At 42.2% G+C, this 15,701-nt stretch overlaps 1 protein-coding gene across 1 annotated transcript in view; it reads left to right on the top strand.

Moving 5' to 3' along the window:
- Positions 1-15,701, top strand: part of TNFSF13B (TNF superfamily member 13b) — a 52,910-nt gene that overhangs the window by 22,974 nt on the left and 14,235 nt on the right. Inside the window, exons 4-5 of the mRNA XM_040421983.1 lie at positions 13,721-13,833; positions 15,487-15,637. Of these exons, the coding sequence (XP_040277917.1) occupies positions 13,721-13,833; positions 15,487-15,637 (264 nt within the window). The remainder of the gene's footprint in view (positions 1-13,720; positions 13,834-15,486; positions 15,638-15,701) is intronic.

Here is a 15,701-nt window from a genome sequence, read left to right as displayed (position 1 = left end):
TAGAAAAATTTCTAAGTGTGAAAGTAGCCTGAGCGGATCCGTTCAGACTTTCAATGTAAAGTCAATGGGGGACGGATCCGCTTGAAGATTGAGCCATATGGTGTCATCTTCAAGCGGATCCGTTCCCATTGACTTACATTGTAAGTCTGGACGGATCCGCACGCCTCCGCACGGCCAGGCGGACACCCGAACGCTGCAAGCAGCGTTCAGCTGTCCGCCTGGCCGTGCGGAGGCGAGCGGAGCGGAGGCTGAACGCCGCCAGACTGATGCAGTCTGAGCGGATCCGCATCCATTCAGACTGCATCAGGGCTGGACGGAAGCGTTCTGCTCCGCTCGTGAGCCCCTTCAAACGGAGCTCACGAGCGGACAGCAGAACGCTAGTGTGAAAGTAGCCTTACTCATTGGAGTGGTATAGACTCTATAGAGGTTTACATTTTTGTTGTTGTTGTAGGGAAAACAGGTTCTCTCTAATGGCTATGAACACTGTTGCACTACTTTTGATGGTTATTTGCTTCCCAAATGCAAAATTCAGCAACTTTTTAAATAGTCTTCATTAAAATTATTCTACCAATCTCTTGGGTAGGTCATTTAGCAATTATATGCCTATATTTAAGGCATGTATTGGCATATATTGGGCAGACTAGATGGGCCAAATGGTTCTTATCTGCCGACACATTCTATGTTTCTATGTAATTGAGAAAAAAAAATGAAAAAAGTAATTCCATTATTAGTGATTCCAACATCTGTCTGACAGCACACTACACTTGGTTACAGTGCATACAGAAAATCTTCAGATCCTTTCATTTCTTTCACATGCACACCATATGGCCACATCTCGGACCAGCTTGAAAAAGGGCACCAAATAAAAGGGCCTGAAACGTTGTACTGATGTATAATAGATACCACTGGTGTTGAAATGAATTAAATTAAAGAAGCATACTTCACTGGTGTGCTGTCTCCTCCATAAATACATAAGTATACCCGGTGATCCTGGTAGAGGGAAACCAACCTGAGGACGTGCACCCACAAAAAGCCACTTGGGAGAGTATTGTGGTCAACCTCGTGCTCTGCTTTCACTTCTTTAACATTTTGTTATGTTGTGGTCTTGTGCTAAAATAAAAATAAATTCAAGTTTTCCCCCATCATTCTGCACTCAATAATGAGAAAGTGAAAATATAAAATAAATTGTTTATTTATTGAAAGTGAAATATAAAATATTACATTGACATGAGTATCCAGACCCTTTACGCAGCACTATTTTGAAGCACCTTTGGTAGTGATTACAGCCTCCAGTCTTCTTGGGTATGATATCACAAGGTTTGCACACCCGGATCTGGGGATTTTATGTCATTCTTTTCTGCAGATCTTCTCAAGCTCTCTCAGGTTGGATGGGGACTGTCAGTGGACAGCAATTTTACACTCTCTCCAGAGATGTTCGATTGGGTTCAAGTCGAGGCTTTTGCTGGGCAACTTAAGGACATTGCCAGAGCTGTCCCTAACCCACTCCTGTCTTGGCTGTGTGAATAGGATCATTGTCTTGTGGAAGGTCCAGAGCACTCTAGATCAGGTTTTCATTAAGACTATCTCTGTACTTTGCTTTGTTCAGCTTTCACTCAACCGGGACCAGTCTTGCTGTCCCAGCCACTGAACCCGTTCCCCAACAACATGATTCTGCCACCACCATGCTTCACTATAGGGATAGTATTGGGTGGGTAATGAGCAGTGCCTGATTTATTCCAGATAAGACACTTAGAATCGAGGCCAAAAAGTTTAGTCTTGGTTTAATCAGACCAGGGAATGTTGTTTCTCACAGCCTGGGAGTCCTTTTTTTAAAAACTCCATGCAGGCTTTAATATGTCTTGTTCTAAAGGGAGACTTTGTCACGGTCCCTTCTGTGACAGATGTCAGGAGATCAAGGAGACTGGCGGAGCGTGGAGGAATCTAACAGCCTCTTTGATTACTCTTAAATCAGTGTTTGTGACCCCATCCCCTGTTTCAGGTGTAGCTTAGTACTCATTACTCTACCCTATTTAGTGTTGCCCCACCCTTATGACTGTGTGGTAGATAGCTTAATTTGGGTTTGGCTGAGCTGGTGTGAGGTCATCTCTGGTGTTCCTGCTCGTCCATCACTACAGAAGTTAAGTGTCGCATTTGTTTTGTTTTGTTTTTACCTTCCTTGCTTGTTGTTACTAGGCCTCCCTCAGGAAGACGCCTGTTCCTTCATCGGGGAAGGAACGGGTTGCCTCAGCCCTGACAATATTCTTAAGGTTCTCTAGGATCTCTAGGGTCCCAGGTTCCAGGGTATGGGAATTTCTACCTTCAAGGGGTGCCCATACGGTTAGGAGTCAGGGTCAGGAGTAGGGTTACGTGACTTTTTCCTGTCCCTAGCGTTGAGGCCTAGTGACTTTCCCTCCTGGTTGTCAGTTTGGTGTTTCCTCCTATACCTCATCCGTGTCTGCAAAACAGACAAGGATGGGGCAGTTTCTATTATCTGCGGACTGGCCACACAGAAGAGGGCAGCATCAGATCTACAGCACAAGTTCTGGGTCACTGAGCCGACTTGGCGCAGGTGTGAGAACACAGGGCTAGCCCTGTCAATTAAAGAGGAGGACTGAGTGCACAGAGCACAGGGGCATTGTGTTAGCTGTGCTCCAAGAGCTCCAGCCAGTGCCTTGGTGCTCGGAATAGCTATTTTGTATAAATATAAAGATATTGCTCCAGCAGTTCACTGTACAGAAAAAAAGAAAGGTATAATTTTACTCAGCACTATCAAATCTACCAGGCAATATGCCTGGCTTAATAGGGATGGTCATGCTGACAGATGCACTTTCAATATTTCAAACACTAATATTGACTTTTGCAATATATCGACAGCTTTAGTGAAATAAGGCTAGATACTTAATGGGTTGGTAAAACCATGTTGCAAGGTTATTAATTTGAGTTTCATTTACATCCATTAAATAAAATATGTGCACTAATAAATTCAATTAAACATGTAGGATACATTAAATTGAATTATTCCATTGGAGTGCTTTATTGGATTACCTCTTATGCTGCATTATGAAAAATGTCCATCTGTGCCTGTTGTTCTTCTGTTTTGCCGTTAATTTATGAATGCTGAATGTTGTGTTGATTTTAGCAACCAATGCATGTCACCTTCACCTTATCGCTTTCTATATGACACAGGGACATCCGTAAAACAGATGTGAAGGGCAAATATTAAGGCAAACACAGATTAATATTAGCTACTTTATAGCTCTGTTGCCTGTCTAACTTATTGGAAAAGAGAAAGGTCAAACAAATTCATGAAGTGATTGATTATACTGAACCAAGGCCCAAAACATTAGACTGCAATACAAAGCACTAATTTGAAACAGTTCTTGATTAAATGAAGATTTTAAGTAGCAATGAAACATAAGAAATTGTCTGGTTTTCACATCCTCTGTACAGTATGTTGAGGTATCCTTGATGACCTGCTGCTATTACCAAATGAAAGTGGATGCCGACTGCTCATTTTTCCTGCATCACATTAATGTATTACACAGCAACCATTAAAATTATGGGACCATCTGTGTAATGCATGGGCACAAGGTTAGACTGAGCTAACAGAGTACCAGAGGATCCTCTATAACCCTAATCAGATGTTTGGAGTCAACCATGAGCCAGGAGATTGCTCTGCTCCACTACAGGGAACTCTGACTACCCTCGAGACATAACAGTTTGGAGTTTGGCTTCACAACACCAGATGCCAAATATAGTTATAGTCCAAGTTCTTTTGAAAAAATTATACTATCCCTTTAAAAGATTGCATCAAATTGCAGTAACAGTGTAACAGAATCTTCAAAACAGGATGCTTGAATATTTGTAGAATAGTTTCATTCCAATATGCTGGAGGAGAAGTAGTATGCTTGTGACCTTCCCGTTAGCCCCACCAGTCTACTCACTCTAAGCCTGGGGAATAGGACCTTCAGTAGGCCTCAGGACAGCCAGTCTCATACCATGGTGTGATAGTCTGTGCCATCACACTCCCTCAACATCTTGGGCCAGCCTGTGTGCGCCTGGACTGGCCCAAGACTCCTCCTCTAGCAAGCTTGCTGCTTCTGTTGACCAGCAACATTTGTAGGGCTTAGTGCCACAACTGTTTACAGAGATCTGCTGGACCTCATTCATAAACCAGACGTATAGTGCAAGTGCAGGTATACACAGAAGGGAAGCAATAGGGACACATCTTGGGGCAATAAAAACTACTAGGGGAGAACACAAGATGTGCTACCTCCCTGATGACTCTCCCCTGAGCTTCTGGCTAACAGCTGGAAGCTGGCACTTGTGGATATAGGTGTCCACTGTCTAATGCAGGTTTTGAGTTGGTCTGTCCTGGTTGTGTTCTAGATGATAGGTGTTTGAATTGTATTCCCTCACACGGTCTGTAAATCTGTGACTTGCTGGTCACTCTGCTGTTCATAGACGCTGTAGCTTCTAGTAAAGCTATATCTCTTTGTTCTTTCATTCTCCCTGGAGTAGTGGTCTCACAGGAGAAATTGATCTCTTGCTGGTCCCTCACTAACCTCAATATCCTAGCTAGCACTACTTCTCCTGGCAGGAAGCAGGACCAGCCCACTCCTACCAAGACGGGAGGAACAGAGTGGTTAACCTTGTCTCTGCAAAACATACCTCCTAATGCTGGTTTACTTACATAAAAATAATAATACATAACACTTGCAGATACCCCCAGGTGTGGGGTACTCTAAATGATCTTCACATGAAAGAGAGAGTATATAGAGTAGGCTCAGATACTGGCAAATTATAACAGTGGCTGTATTATAACAGTGGCATCTGTGCAATCAAACACTGGGGGGGGGCTCCATCTGTTCTTCTCTCCCTCCCCCCATACACAGCATGATGAGTGGTTGTCTTGGCATGTGGGTGTCTAATGAATGCTCCCAGGTCTGCCATCTTGGAACATCTATTATACCCTGCCTCTGAATTGTAGGCATAATACACTGCAATACAGAAGTCACATTTTCAAATAGCACTATGAGAATTTAAAAAACAAAAACATTTTTAATAAAATGTTAAAAAATATTACAAAAAACTCAAATGTAAAAAAGGCTTTTCCCATTTACCATATAAGAAATTTATTAAAAGTGCAATAGGAACCATAATTGGATCCATAAGCAATAAAAATATCATGCAATATATCCTGTACAGTGAACATAATGAAAAAATGACAATGAGAGAATTGCCTTTTTTGGGGTCACCGAACCTCACAAAATATGAAATTAAAAAAATATTAAAAACTTGTATGTACCAATAAAAACTAAAGCTCAACCCACAAAAAAATAATCCCTTATAATTATCCATCAATGTATAAATATAAAAGTTATGGGTATCAGAATATGGCAACAGAAAGCAATTTTAAAAAGTTTATTTTTAGAGTAGTTAAACATAGCAAAAAGTATATAAATTTGATATTGCTGCAATCGCGTTAACCTGCAACACAACATTATTATGTAATGTTTACCGCATAGTGAATGCCATAAAAATGTTACTCAATAAACTATCTGTATTTTGTTTTATTTTAACCCACAAAAAAGCTTTTCAGTTAAACAATGGTACCTTTTAAAAAAACAAGCTATAATTTGGCTATTGTGATGGAAAAATCAAAATCTTCTGATTCCTGGAATGTGAGAATTAAAATAAAATAATGAAAAAGGCTGCGATGGGAAGGGGTTAACAATTTTGTTTATTAATTTTAACTATTAAAAGATATCAGAACTGCAAGACTAGTATGTTGTTTCTCATCTGGCTAACACCGTACTGTAACAAAGTGTTTTCTTTTGACTAAAAATGGATTTACACAGGTTTAACTTTATGGTAGACCCTTGGAATAATTTCCTCTGATACTGCCCAAATGCTGTGTGAACAATCTGTAAGAAAACAAAACTACAATGTAGAAAAGAGAAATCACTGACTACAAAAGGTACAGTTGTGTTCAAAATAATAGCAGTGTGTTTTAAAAAAGTGAATAAAGCTCTAAATCCTTCTAATATTTTCTGTTTCCATACACACAAATACATTGGGAACACTAAACATTCTATTCCAAATCAAAATATGAAGCAAAATATATCAAATTTGTGTTGTTCCTATAAAAAATTGTAGAAAAGTGAATATTAGGCTACATGCACACGACCGTGTGCCATCTGTGGCCGTATTGCGGCCCGCATACAGCGGGTCTGCAATACATGGGCACCGACCGTGTGCATTCCGCATCAATCACGGAGATGCGGAAGGGAGGCACGGATCGGAACCCCACGGAAGCACTCCGGAGTGCTTCTGCAGTGTTTCTGGCTGTGCCTCCGCACAGCAAAAAAGTAGCGCATGCACTACTTTTTTGCGGTGCGGACCGTCGGATGCGGATCGCAGATCCCATTCAAGTGAATGGGTCCGCGGTCCTCATGCGGCTGCCCCTCGGTCTGTGCCCGTGCATTGCGGACTGCAATTTGCGGTCCGCAGCACGGGCACAGAGCCCTAATGTTCGTGTGCATGCAGCCTTAGACTGTTCAAAAAAATAGCAGTGTTTGTATTCTTCTTTACAAACTCAAACATCTGTATATATAAAAAAAGGACATATGTATGTGTGTATATTCCGCGAAAACTCAAAAACGCAAACATCCATTACAACAAAACTTGGTATACACATCCCTTGCTACCTGGAAATAATTCTTGCGGGGGTTTCGGCTCTCTAGGACATACCGTTCCCGAGATATTCCCAAAAAATGACATGCATTAACCAATTCAAGCCTGCCAGCCTTTCACTTAAAGGGGTTATCCGAGTTATGGGAAAAAAAATAAAACCTAACAAAATTTATCAGGATATACATATACATTAGTCAAGCTTGATTTTTTGAAAAAAGAACGATCCTTACACCTTTTCCAGGTTCTGTTATTGCTGTGTTTACATGCAGCAGTAACAACAATGACTCATCTCTCCCTCATGAATATTTGTGGGAGGGGTTGAGTTATTAGCCGCAGTTAGGCTACTTTCACACTAGCGTTCGGAGCGGGTCCGTCTGATGTTTCATCAGACGGATCCGCTCCTATAATGCAAACGCTTGCATCCGTTCAGAACGGATCCGTTTGCATAACAGTTTATTTCAGATCTGATTTTTGACTTCGGAAAACTCAGATCCGACAGTATATTTTAAACACAGAAGCGTTCCCATGGTGATGGGGACGCTTCAAGTTAGAATATACTGAGAACTGTGTACATGACTGCCCCCTGCTGCCTGGCAGATGCTGCCATGCAGCAGGGGGCAGACCCCCCCCTCCTGTATTTAACTTATTGGTGGCCAGTGCGGCCCCCCCTCCCTCCCCAGTATTAATTGTAACCAGTGCGGCCCCCCTCCCTCTATATTCATCGGTGGCCAGTGCGGATATTAAATATGAGCAGCGCGGTCTCCCCCTCCCTCCCTCCCCAGTATTAAATATGAGCAGTGCGGTCTCCCCCTCCCTCCCCAGTATTAAATATGAGCAGTGCGGCCTCCCCCTCCCTCTATTCATTGGTGGCCAGTGCGGATTCAAAGTATTGTGATCAGTGCGGCCTCTCCTCTCGACCCCCCCCATCATTGGTGGCAGCGGAGAGTACCGATCGGAGTCCCAGTTTAAATCGCTGGGGCTCCGATCGGTTACCATGGCAGCCAAGATGCTATTGCAGTCTTGGCTGCCATGGTTACTTAGCAACAAATAGCAGCATTATACTTACCTGAAGAGCTGCGATCTATGTGACCGGCCGGGAGCTCCTCCTACTGGTAAGTGACAGGTCTATAGGCAATGCGCCGCACAGACCTGTCACTTTACCAGTAGGAGGAGCTCCCGACCGGTCACATAGATCGCAGCTCTTCAGGTAAGTATAATGCTGCTATTTGTTGCTAAGTAACCATGGCAGCCAAGACTGCAATAGCGTCTTGGCTGCCATGGTAACCGATCGGAGCCCCAGCGATTTAAACTGGGACTCCGATCGGTACTCTCCGCTGCCACCAATGATGGGGGGGGGGTCGAGAGGAGAGGCCGCACTGATCACAATACTTTGAATCCGCACTGGCCACCAATGAATAGAGGGAGGGGGAGGCCGCACTGCTCATATTTAATACTGGGGAGGGAGGGGGAGACCGCACTGCTCATATTTAATACTGGGGAGGGAGGGAGGGGGAGACCGCGCTGCTCATATTTAATACTGGGGAGGGAGGGAGGGGGAGACCGCACTGCTCATATTTAATACTGGGGAGGGAGGGGGAGACCGCGCTGCTCATATTTAATACTGAAGAGGGAGGGAGGGGGAGACCGGACTGCTCATATTTAATACTGGGGAGGGAGGGAGGGAGGGGGAGACCGCACTGCTCATATTTAATACTGGGGAGGGAGGGAGGGGGAGACCGCACTGCTCATATTTAATACTGGGGAGGGAGGGAGGGGGAGACCGCACTGCTCATATTTAATATCCGCACTGGCCACCGATGAATATAGAGGGAGGGGGGCCGCACTGGTTACAATTAATACTGGGGAGGGAGGGGGGGCCGCACTGGCCACCAATAAGTTAAATACAGGAGCAGGGGGCAGTCATGTACACAGTTCTCAGTATATTCTAACTTGAAGCGTCCCCATCACCATGGGAACGCTTCTGTGTTTAGAATATACTGTCGGATCTGAGTTTTCCGAAGTGAAAAATCAGATCTGAAATAAACTGTTATGCAAACGGATCCGTTCTGAACGGATGCAAGCGTTTGCATTATAGGAGCGGATCCGTCTGATGAAACATCAGACGGACCCGCTCCGAACGCTAGTGTGAAAGTAGCCTGAGGATCGCGCATGCGCGATCAACTCACAGCCGCACGGACTGTAATGCAGAGAGGTGGGGGCGTGGCCAAGGCTGATGACGTTCCGTTGACATGGCTTAGTCACTCCGACAAGCAGAGAGCTCCATGTCAACGGAACGTCACAGCTGATGACGTGGGCGGTCACATGACTGTTTAGTGTAGCAGAGAAACGGCACAAGATAGGTACAGTAAGTGATTTAGGAAAACTAAGGTATAGGAGAAATAAAGCCATAAAGATAAGGTTAAGTTAACTCGGATAACCCCTTTAAATCCTAACTGCCATACACACGGTCACATGTCCCTTATCAGCCAATAGTAGCTTGCAGGTCCTACTCCAGGTTGCCATAACAACTGATCACAGGTTTTAGCAGTTCGCAGGTCCTGAAATATTCAGTCACTGTTAAAGGGACGGCCACCGTGAAAGTCACTGTTAGGCGGTCACCGTCAAAGGGGCGGCCACTGTGAAAGTCACTGTTAAAAGGGCAGCCACCGTGAAAGTCACTGTTAATGGGCCAGTCACCGTTAAAGGGGCGGCCACTGTGAAAGTCACTGTTAAAGGGGCGGTCACCGTTAGAGAGGTCGGCACTGTGAAAGTCACTGTTAAAGGGGCAGTCACCATTAAAGGGGTGGCCACTGTGAAATTCACTGTTAAAGGGGTGGTCACCATTAAAGGGGCAGTCACTATGAAAGTCACTGTTAAACGGGTGGTCACCATTAAAGGAGTGGCCACAGGGAAAGTCACTGTACAGGGGCGGTCACCATTAAAGAGGCGTCACTGAAAGTCTCTGTTAAAGGGGCGGTCACCGTTAAAGGGGCGGCCACTGTGAAAGTCACTGATAAAGAGGTAGTCACTGTTTTGCTTTCCTTTGAATCACTTAACTCATATTTAGTTGTATAACCACTGTTTCTGAGAACTGCTGTACATCTGTGTTGCATGGAGTCAACCAACTTCTGGCAGCTGTGAACAGGTATTCCAGCCCAGGATGATTGGACTACATTCCTCAGTTCTTCTCTATTTCTTGGTTTTGCCTCAGAAACTGCATTTTTTATGTCACCCCACAAGTTTTCTATTGGATTAAGATCTGAGGATTGGGCTGGCCACTCCATAACGTCAATCTTGTTGGTCTGGAACCAAAATGTTGCAAGTTTACTGGTGTGTTTTGGGTCGTTGTCTTGTTGGAACACCCAGTTCAAGGGTATTTCCTCTTCAGAATAAGGCAGCATGACCTCTTCAAGTATTCTGATGTATTCAAACTGATCCATGATGCCTGGTATGTGATAAATAGGCTCAACACCGTAGTATGAGAAACATCCCCATATCATGATGCTTGCACCACCATGCTTCACTGTTTTCAGTGTACTGTGGCTTAAATTCAGTGTTTGGGGGTCGTCTGACAAACTGTCTCCGGCCACGAGACCCAAAAAGAACAATCCTACTTTCATCAGTCCACAAAATATTGCGCCATTTCTCTTTAGGCCAGTCAATGTGCTCTTTGGCAAATTGTAACCTCTTCAGCACATGTCTTTTTTTCAACAGTGGGACTTTGCGGGGGCTTCTTGCAGATAGCTTGGCTTCACATAGGCGTCTTCTAATTGTAACAGTACTCACAGGTAACTTTAGACCATCTTTGATCTTCCTGGAGCTGATTGTTGGCTGAGTCCTTGCCATTTTGGCTATTCTTCTATCCATTTGAATGGTAGTTTTTCTCTTTCTTCCACATCTCTCAGGTTTTGGTTGCCATTATAAAGCATTTGCGATCATTTTAGCTGAGCAGCCTATCATTTTCTGCACTCCTTTGTATGTTTTCCCCTCTCCAATCAACTTTTTAATCAATCTGCGCTGTTCTTCTGAACAATGTCTGGAATGACCCATTTACTTCAGAGTTTCAGAGAGAAATGCACTGTAACCAGCATGTACAACATTTGCTGCCTTCCTTCCTTAAATAAGGGCAATAATTTCTACCTGTTTTTCAAAGAATGAATGGCCTCACTCATTGAACTCCACACTGCTATTATTTTGAACATGCCCCTTTCAATTAGTGATTCAATTACACAGAATCAGCAGCATACATGTCATGACTGTTGGGTCTGTTGGATTTCTATTACTCTACTACATCTGCTAGTAAATTATTTGCCATGTAGAAACATCATTTTTACCAAAAACAGTGATTTATCAGGTTAGTGATGTCTGACTGCTATTATTTTGAACACAACTATATATTGGAATGACACCATACTACAAGCGCATGTCACTGAAGGCATCATAAAAATTAACTTTTATGATGGGTCACCCCTTGGTGGTAGGTGTACACCGTGCTTGTGGTACTGCGGAAACAAAACTTCTTAAACTCTGATCCCTCCCTATCCAGGTATTACTTATAGACAAGGAAGGAACCTACATGACAGACTGATACATAGCCACTGCTTTTACTAGTCAAACTTACTCCCTATGAGATTTTATAAACTGTAAAACACATGGGGTAATATACCTCTGTAAATGTACATGTACTCATGAATATATTAGACCAGGGATGCCCAACCTGCGTCCCTCCAGCTGTTGCAAAACTACAACTCCCAGCATGCCTGGACAGTCTACAGCTATCAGCCTACAGCAGGGCATGATGAGAGTTGTAGTTTTACAACAGATGGAGGGCCGCAGGTTGAGCATCCCTGGGGTAGACTATTAGGGAACTACATATGAGGGTCCTGGAACATATTAATGATATCGTAAAACAAAAGGTGGATATATAGATTCAAATCACAAGTACGGGTGGCCTTAATGACAATTGACGTTCACTTGTTTCTTATAGCCTCTTATTCTTCAGTGTAATTTTTGATCCTTTAGCCAATAGTCTATCTTTTCAGCAAGCAAAATCGCCCTAGATTGAATTATTGGTGTTATTTATCAAATGTTTCTATTTTTTTTTTTATATACAGTACATAAAGGGGCATACACAAATGCTGCCCAGCCTATTATGGTTGTGGGTTACTAGCATATATTTGGCTTGTTTTGTCATCGCTGACGATACTGCATCTGATATAGTACATTACACCATGTATACACGTGTAAGAAAAGATAGTATTATAACTAGCCATTTACAGGTTTCCTAATCGTGGCCCCAGACATGCCAGACATGGTGTATGTTGGGTGCCAATAAGAGTTAATTGTGCCTCATACATAGTGATATCATACCTAATTTTGGGATAAGGGATTGACCCATGGTTTGTGACTTTTTTATCCCAGTATCTGGCACAGGGAAAATAGTAGATAACCCCCTTATCTCTGTTTATACAGAATTCATTCTCAGTAATTTCCTGGGGGAAAAAGCTTAGTTATAAAAGCCAAATAAAGGAGCAGCTCAATTACCATATTTTTCGCTATATAAGATGCACTTTCCCCCCTGAAAGTGGTGGAAAAATGTCAATGTGTCTTATAGGATGAATACTAATAAGTGTTTCCTTTATGGAAGCCGTCATTAGTGCAGTAGGAACATGGATAAGTGAATACAGTGCTCCTTGTACTGGCTCTGTACTCACCATTTCCTGGTCTTCGTCTTCTGGTGCCGTAAGCTGTGCTGTGACCTGCGCACAATGTGAGGACATGGGAGCGATCTGTGACCTCACGCTAAGCAACATCAGGATACAGCATGGCACGAAGAGAGCTGGATCTCAGGTGTGGCATACCAAACAGGAGAGGTGAGTTTATTTATATATATATTGTCTGATCTGAGGTCTGATTAACATTGAGGGTCTGATCTGAGGTCTGATTAACATTGAGGGTCTGATCTGAGGTCTGATTAATGTTGGGGGTCTGATCTGAGGTCTTTTTGGGGGTCTGAGCTGCAGTCTAATTAACATTAGGGGTCTGATCTGAGGTCTGATTGGAAGTCTGACTAACATTGGCAGTCTGAGCTGAGGTCTGATTTATATTGGGGGTCTGACCAGGGATCCGATAAGCATTAGGGGTTTGATTGGGGTTTTGATCAGAGGTCTGAAGAAAAAAAAAAAAAATTTTCTTATTTTCCTCCTCTAAAACCTAGGTGCGTCTTATGAGCAGGTACGTTTATAGGGCAAAAAAAAATTTACTTTTCTTTATTATTTTCAAGTTATCAAATTGACGTTTGCTTTCCACATATGAGAAACGGCAGCTATAGAGTAAGAAAGTGTGTACTCAAGACTAAAACAGTATTTAAGGATAAAATCACGAGTTTAAGTGAAAGAGACTGAAATCCTGTAGGAAATGCTTACGTACAGTAAGTTGGCTGGCTGACAAATATTGTATTGTAGATAGTCAGATTAAAGGGCTTGTCTGAAAAAAAAGCCCTTTTTTATACCCTATTTGATTATTATTAAGTAATCATCAGCACTTCATCAATTAGCTACAGGTACAAAGATCCCTTTCTGAAGGACGCAGCATATTGTGCATTACAGTACATGACTGGTTTGTTGTTTTCAATAGGTGTTGCTATTACTATGTAATGTTTCATTTTCCCTTTTTTGGCGTTCCAAGGAAAATTAACACTTGTCACCAGGTACTGGTTGCTGGAGGTTTTAGCAGTTGGACAAATGGTGATCAGTTGATTTTCTGTCATCACATGTAACAAAAAAAATTGTAATGATGGCTACTGATACGTCTTCTGGAGTTCCTACTGTGATTGAGATTACATTCATTATGTATTCAGAGGTCTGCATAGGTATTGATCAGGGTTCTCAATTTTGAATATCGAAAAATACGTTTTGAAGTGAAAACATAATAACCTTCATAATAACTACAGAAATGTGTAGTAGAAAAACAAAGATTTTAGTGCTTGCCATGTTATATTGATTTTTTTTCCATTATATTTTAGGTGACAATACTTTTATCCCTTGGATTCTTAGTTTGAAACAAGGAACTTCTATTGAAGAAAGCCAAAATAAAATGTTGATAAAAGAAAGTGGATTATTTTTCATATATGGTCAGGTAAGGTGTAATACTTGTGTGACTATATTTTCTGAAATCACAAAAAAAAGATACAAAACATCCTGCACGATATGATAGCTGAATATGCGGATGTACATGGCAACATATAAAAAGAAAAAATCACTGAAAATAATGCACTAACACAAACGATGCAAACATAATACACTATATGGACTAAGCCCTGTTATGATAAAATCTGAGACTCTCAGCCAATATATTGGCTGTGCCCGCCTACCTGCGCCACGGTGGTCTCAATTTGGCAGGTCCTACTCTAAACCAACCTATGACTTTGGGCATCTATGTTCAGGAATGGTCATAACCTTGGAAACAAGCTGCATATAATGTTATGGGAAAATGATTTCAGCCAGCAAAGGAAGCAATATAGGTAATAACAATACATTAGTAAGTGCCTTGTATTAACTTTTTTCCATTCTGGCTCATAAAAGGAGGTTCTGAAGAGGGACAGTGGTTGTCTTCATGAGACATTAACAGAAATGCTAGAAATAATGGGTACTAATAAGTCTAAATGAGCACTGGAAATGTAGAAACTATGCCTACACCCACCTTCATCATAATGAAAAAGCTTGAGAAGACAGAACATACTTAAGAAACTAGAATAAGTAGTTGTAAATTATTAGAAAATGTGGTATAATAATTTGTGAATTGTACTCTTAAAATGTGTTTGTGGTAAACCAAGATAACCTGAACTTATAAAGTTGCAGGTTTACTCCTTCAGTGTATTCCAAAGTACATATCATCACTGCTTCATCAGACACCCGTACTGACTTCAGATTGGTCAAGAGAACCACAAGGACTCTGTATGTTTCCAAGATATGGATACTAATATGTCATATAATAGCCATTGAAAATGAAAACCTGCTGTGATATTTTCCAAAGGTCTTGAGAAAAGAAAAGTTGGTTGATAAACATATATTGTGTGGGGATTCGCTCTGGTAGTTAGGATTAGCGGGTGCAGCACAGACGCAAAGTACAAGTTCTTGGTTCAAAACATCAGTGTTTATTCACACGTGAAAGCAAAACAAAAACACAAGTTGCTTGGTGATCGTTCATGCACATGAAAAGTTCATATACAAAACATTCACCTTTTCTCCTGGGTGTTACTTCACACCCTGTTGGAAGTTCTGCCTTGTCAAGTCCACAAGCAGGCGTTAGGCGGCCTGTTCGCCCTCACAGGGGTCTGAGCCTGACTCAAGCCACAGATCCCAACACAGCCCTCAGATCACAGCACACAGACCTCCTGAGCTCCACTGTCAGATGGAGGTAATCCTTCTCACCTGGCAGTGCTGGCTGGTTTTTATGCCTGGCAAAACCCGGCCTGGAATATGGGAATTAGTCACCCACCCAGCACTTTGACTACTCCCAGTAAGAGCCGTCCCGGATCAGCTATTACAGCCATACTAAGTATCAAGGTGTCAAACAGCAACTGCTTCTGACACATAAATACCGGCTCTTACTCCATCGAGGCCAAGAACTTTGGTGACACGTACCTATCATCCACGATGATTCCTTGTACCTTCTTACAATTGCTAATAGTAATACAATAGGATGTAATTGAAATAAAACAATTTCATTATTGTAAAATACATTTTCTGGCGTGAATGACTATTAATAAAAATGATTTTCTCTTTTTAGGTTTGGTATAGGGGTTCTGTGTTTACCATGGGTCATATAATTCAAAGGAAAAAGATACATGTAGTGGGGGATGACCCGAGCTTGGTGACTCTGTTTACATGCATACAAAATATGCCAGAGTCTAATCCAAACAATTCATGTTTTACAGCAGGTAAGTAATAAGTGATGATATAAAGATTCATCTGTCCGAATGTCAGGGATACAAATCAATATAC

Source organism: Bufo bufo, chromosome 3 (genome assembly GCF_905171765.1).
Source record: "Bufo bufo chromosome 3, aBufBuf1.1, whole genome shotgun sequence".
Taxonomy (NCBI): domain Eukaryota; kingdom Metazoa; phylum Chordata; class Amphibia; order Anura; family Bufonidae; genus Bufo; species Bufo bufo.
The sequence above is the reverse complement of the archived record's forward strand: the minus strand, read 5'-3'. Positions and strand labels throughout refer to the sequence as shown.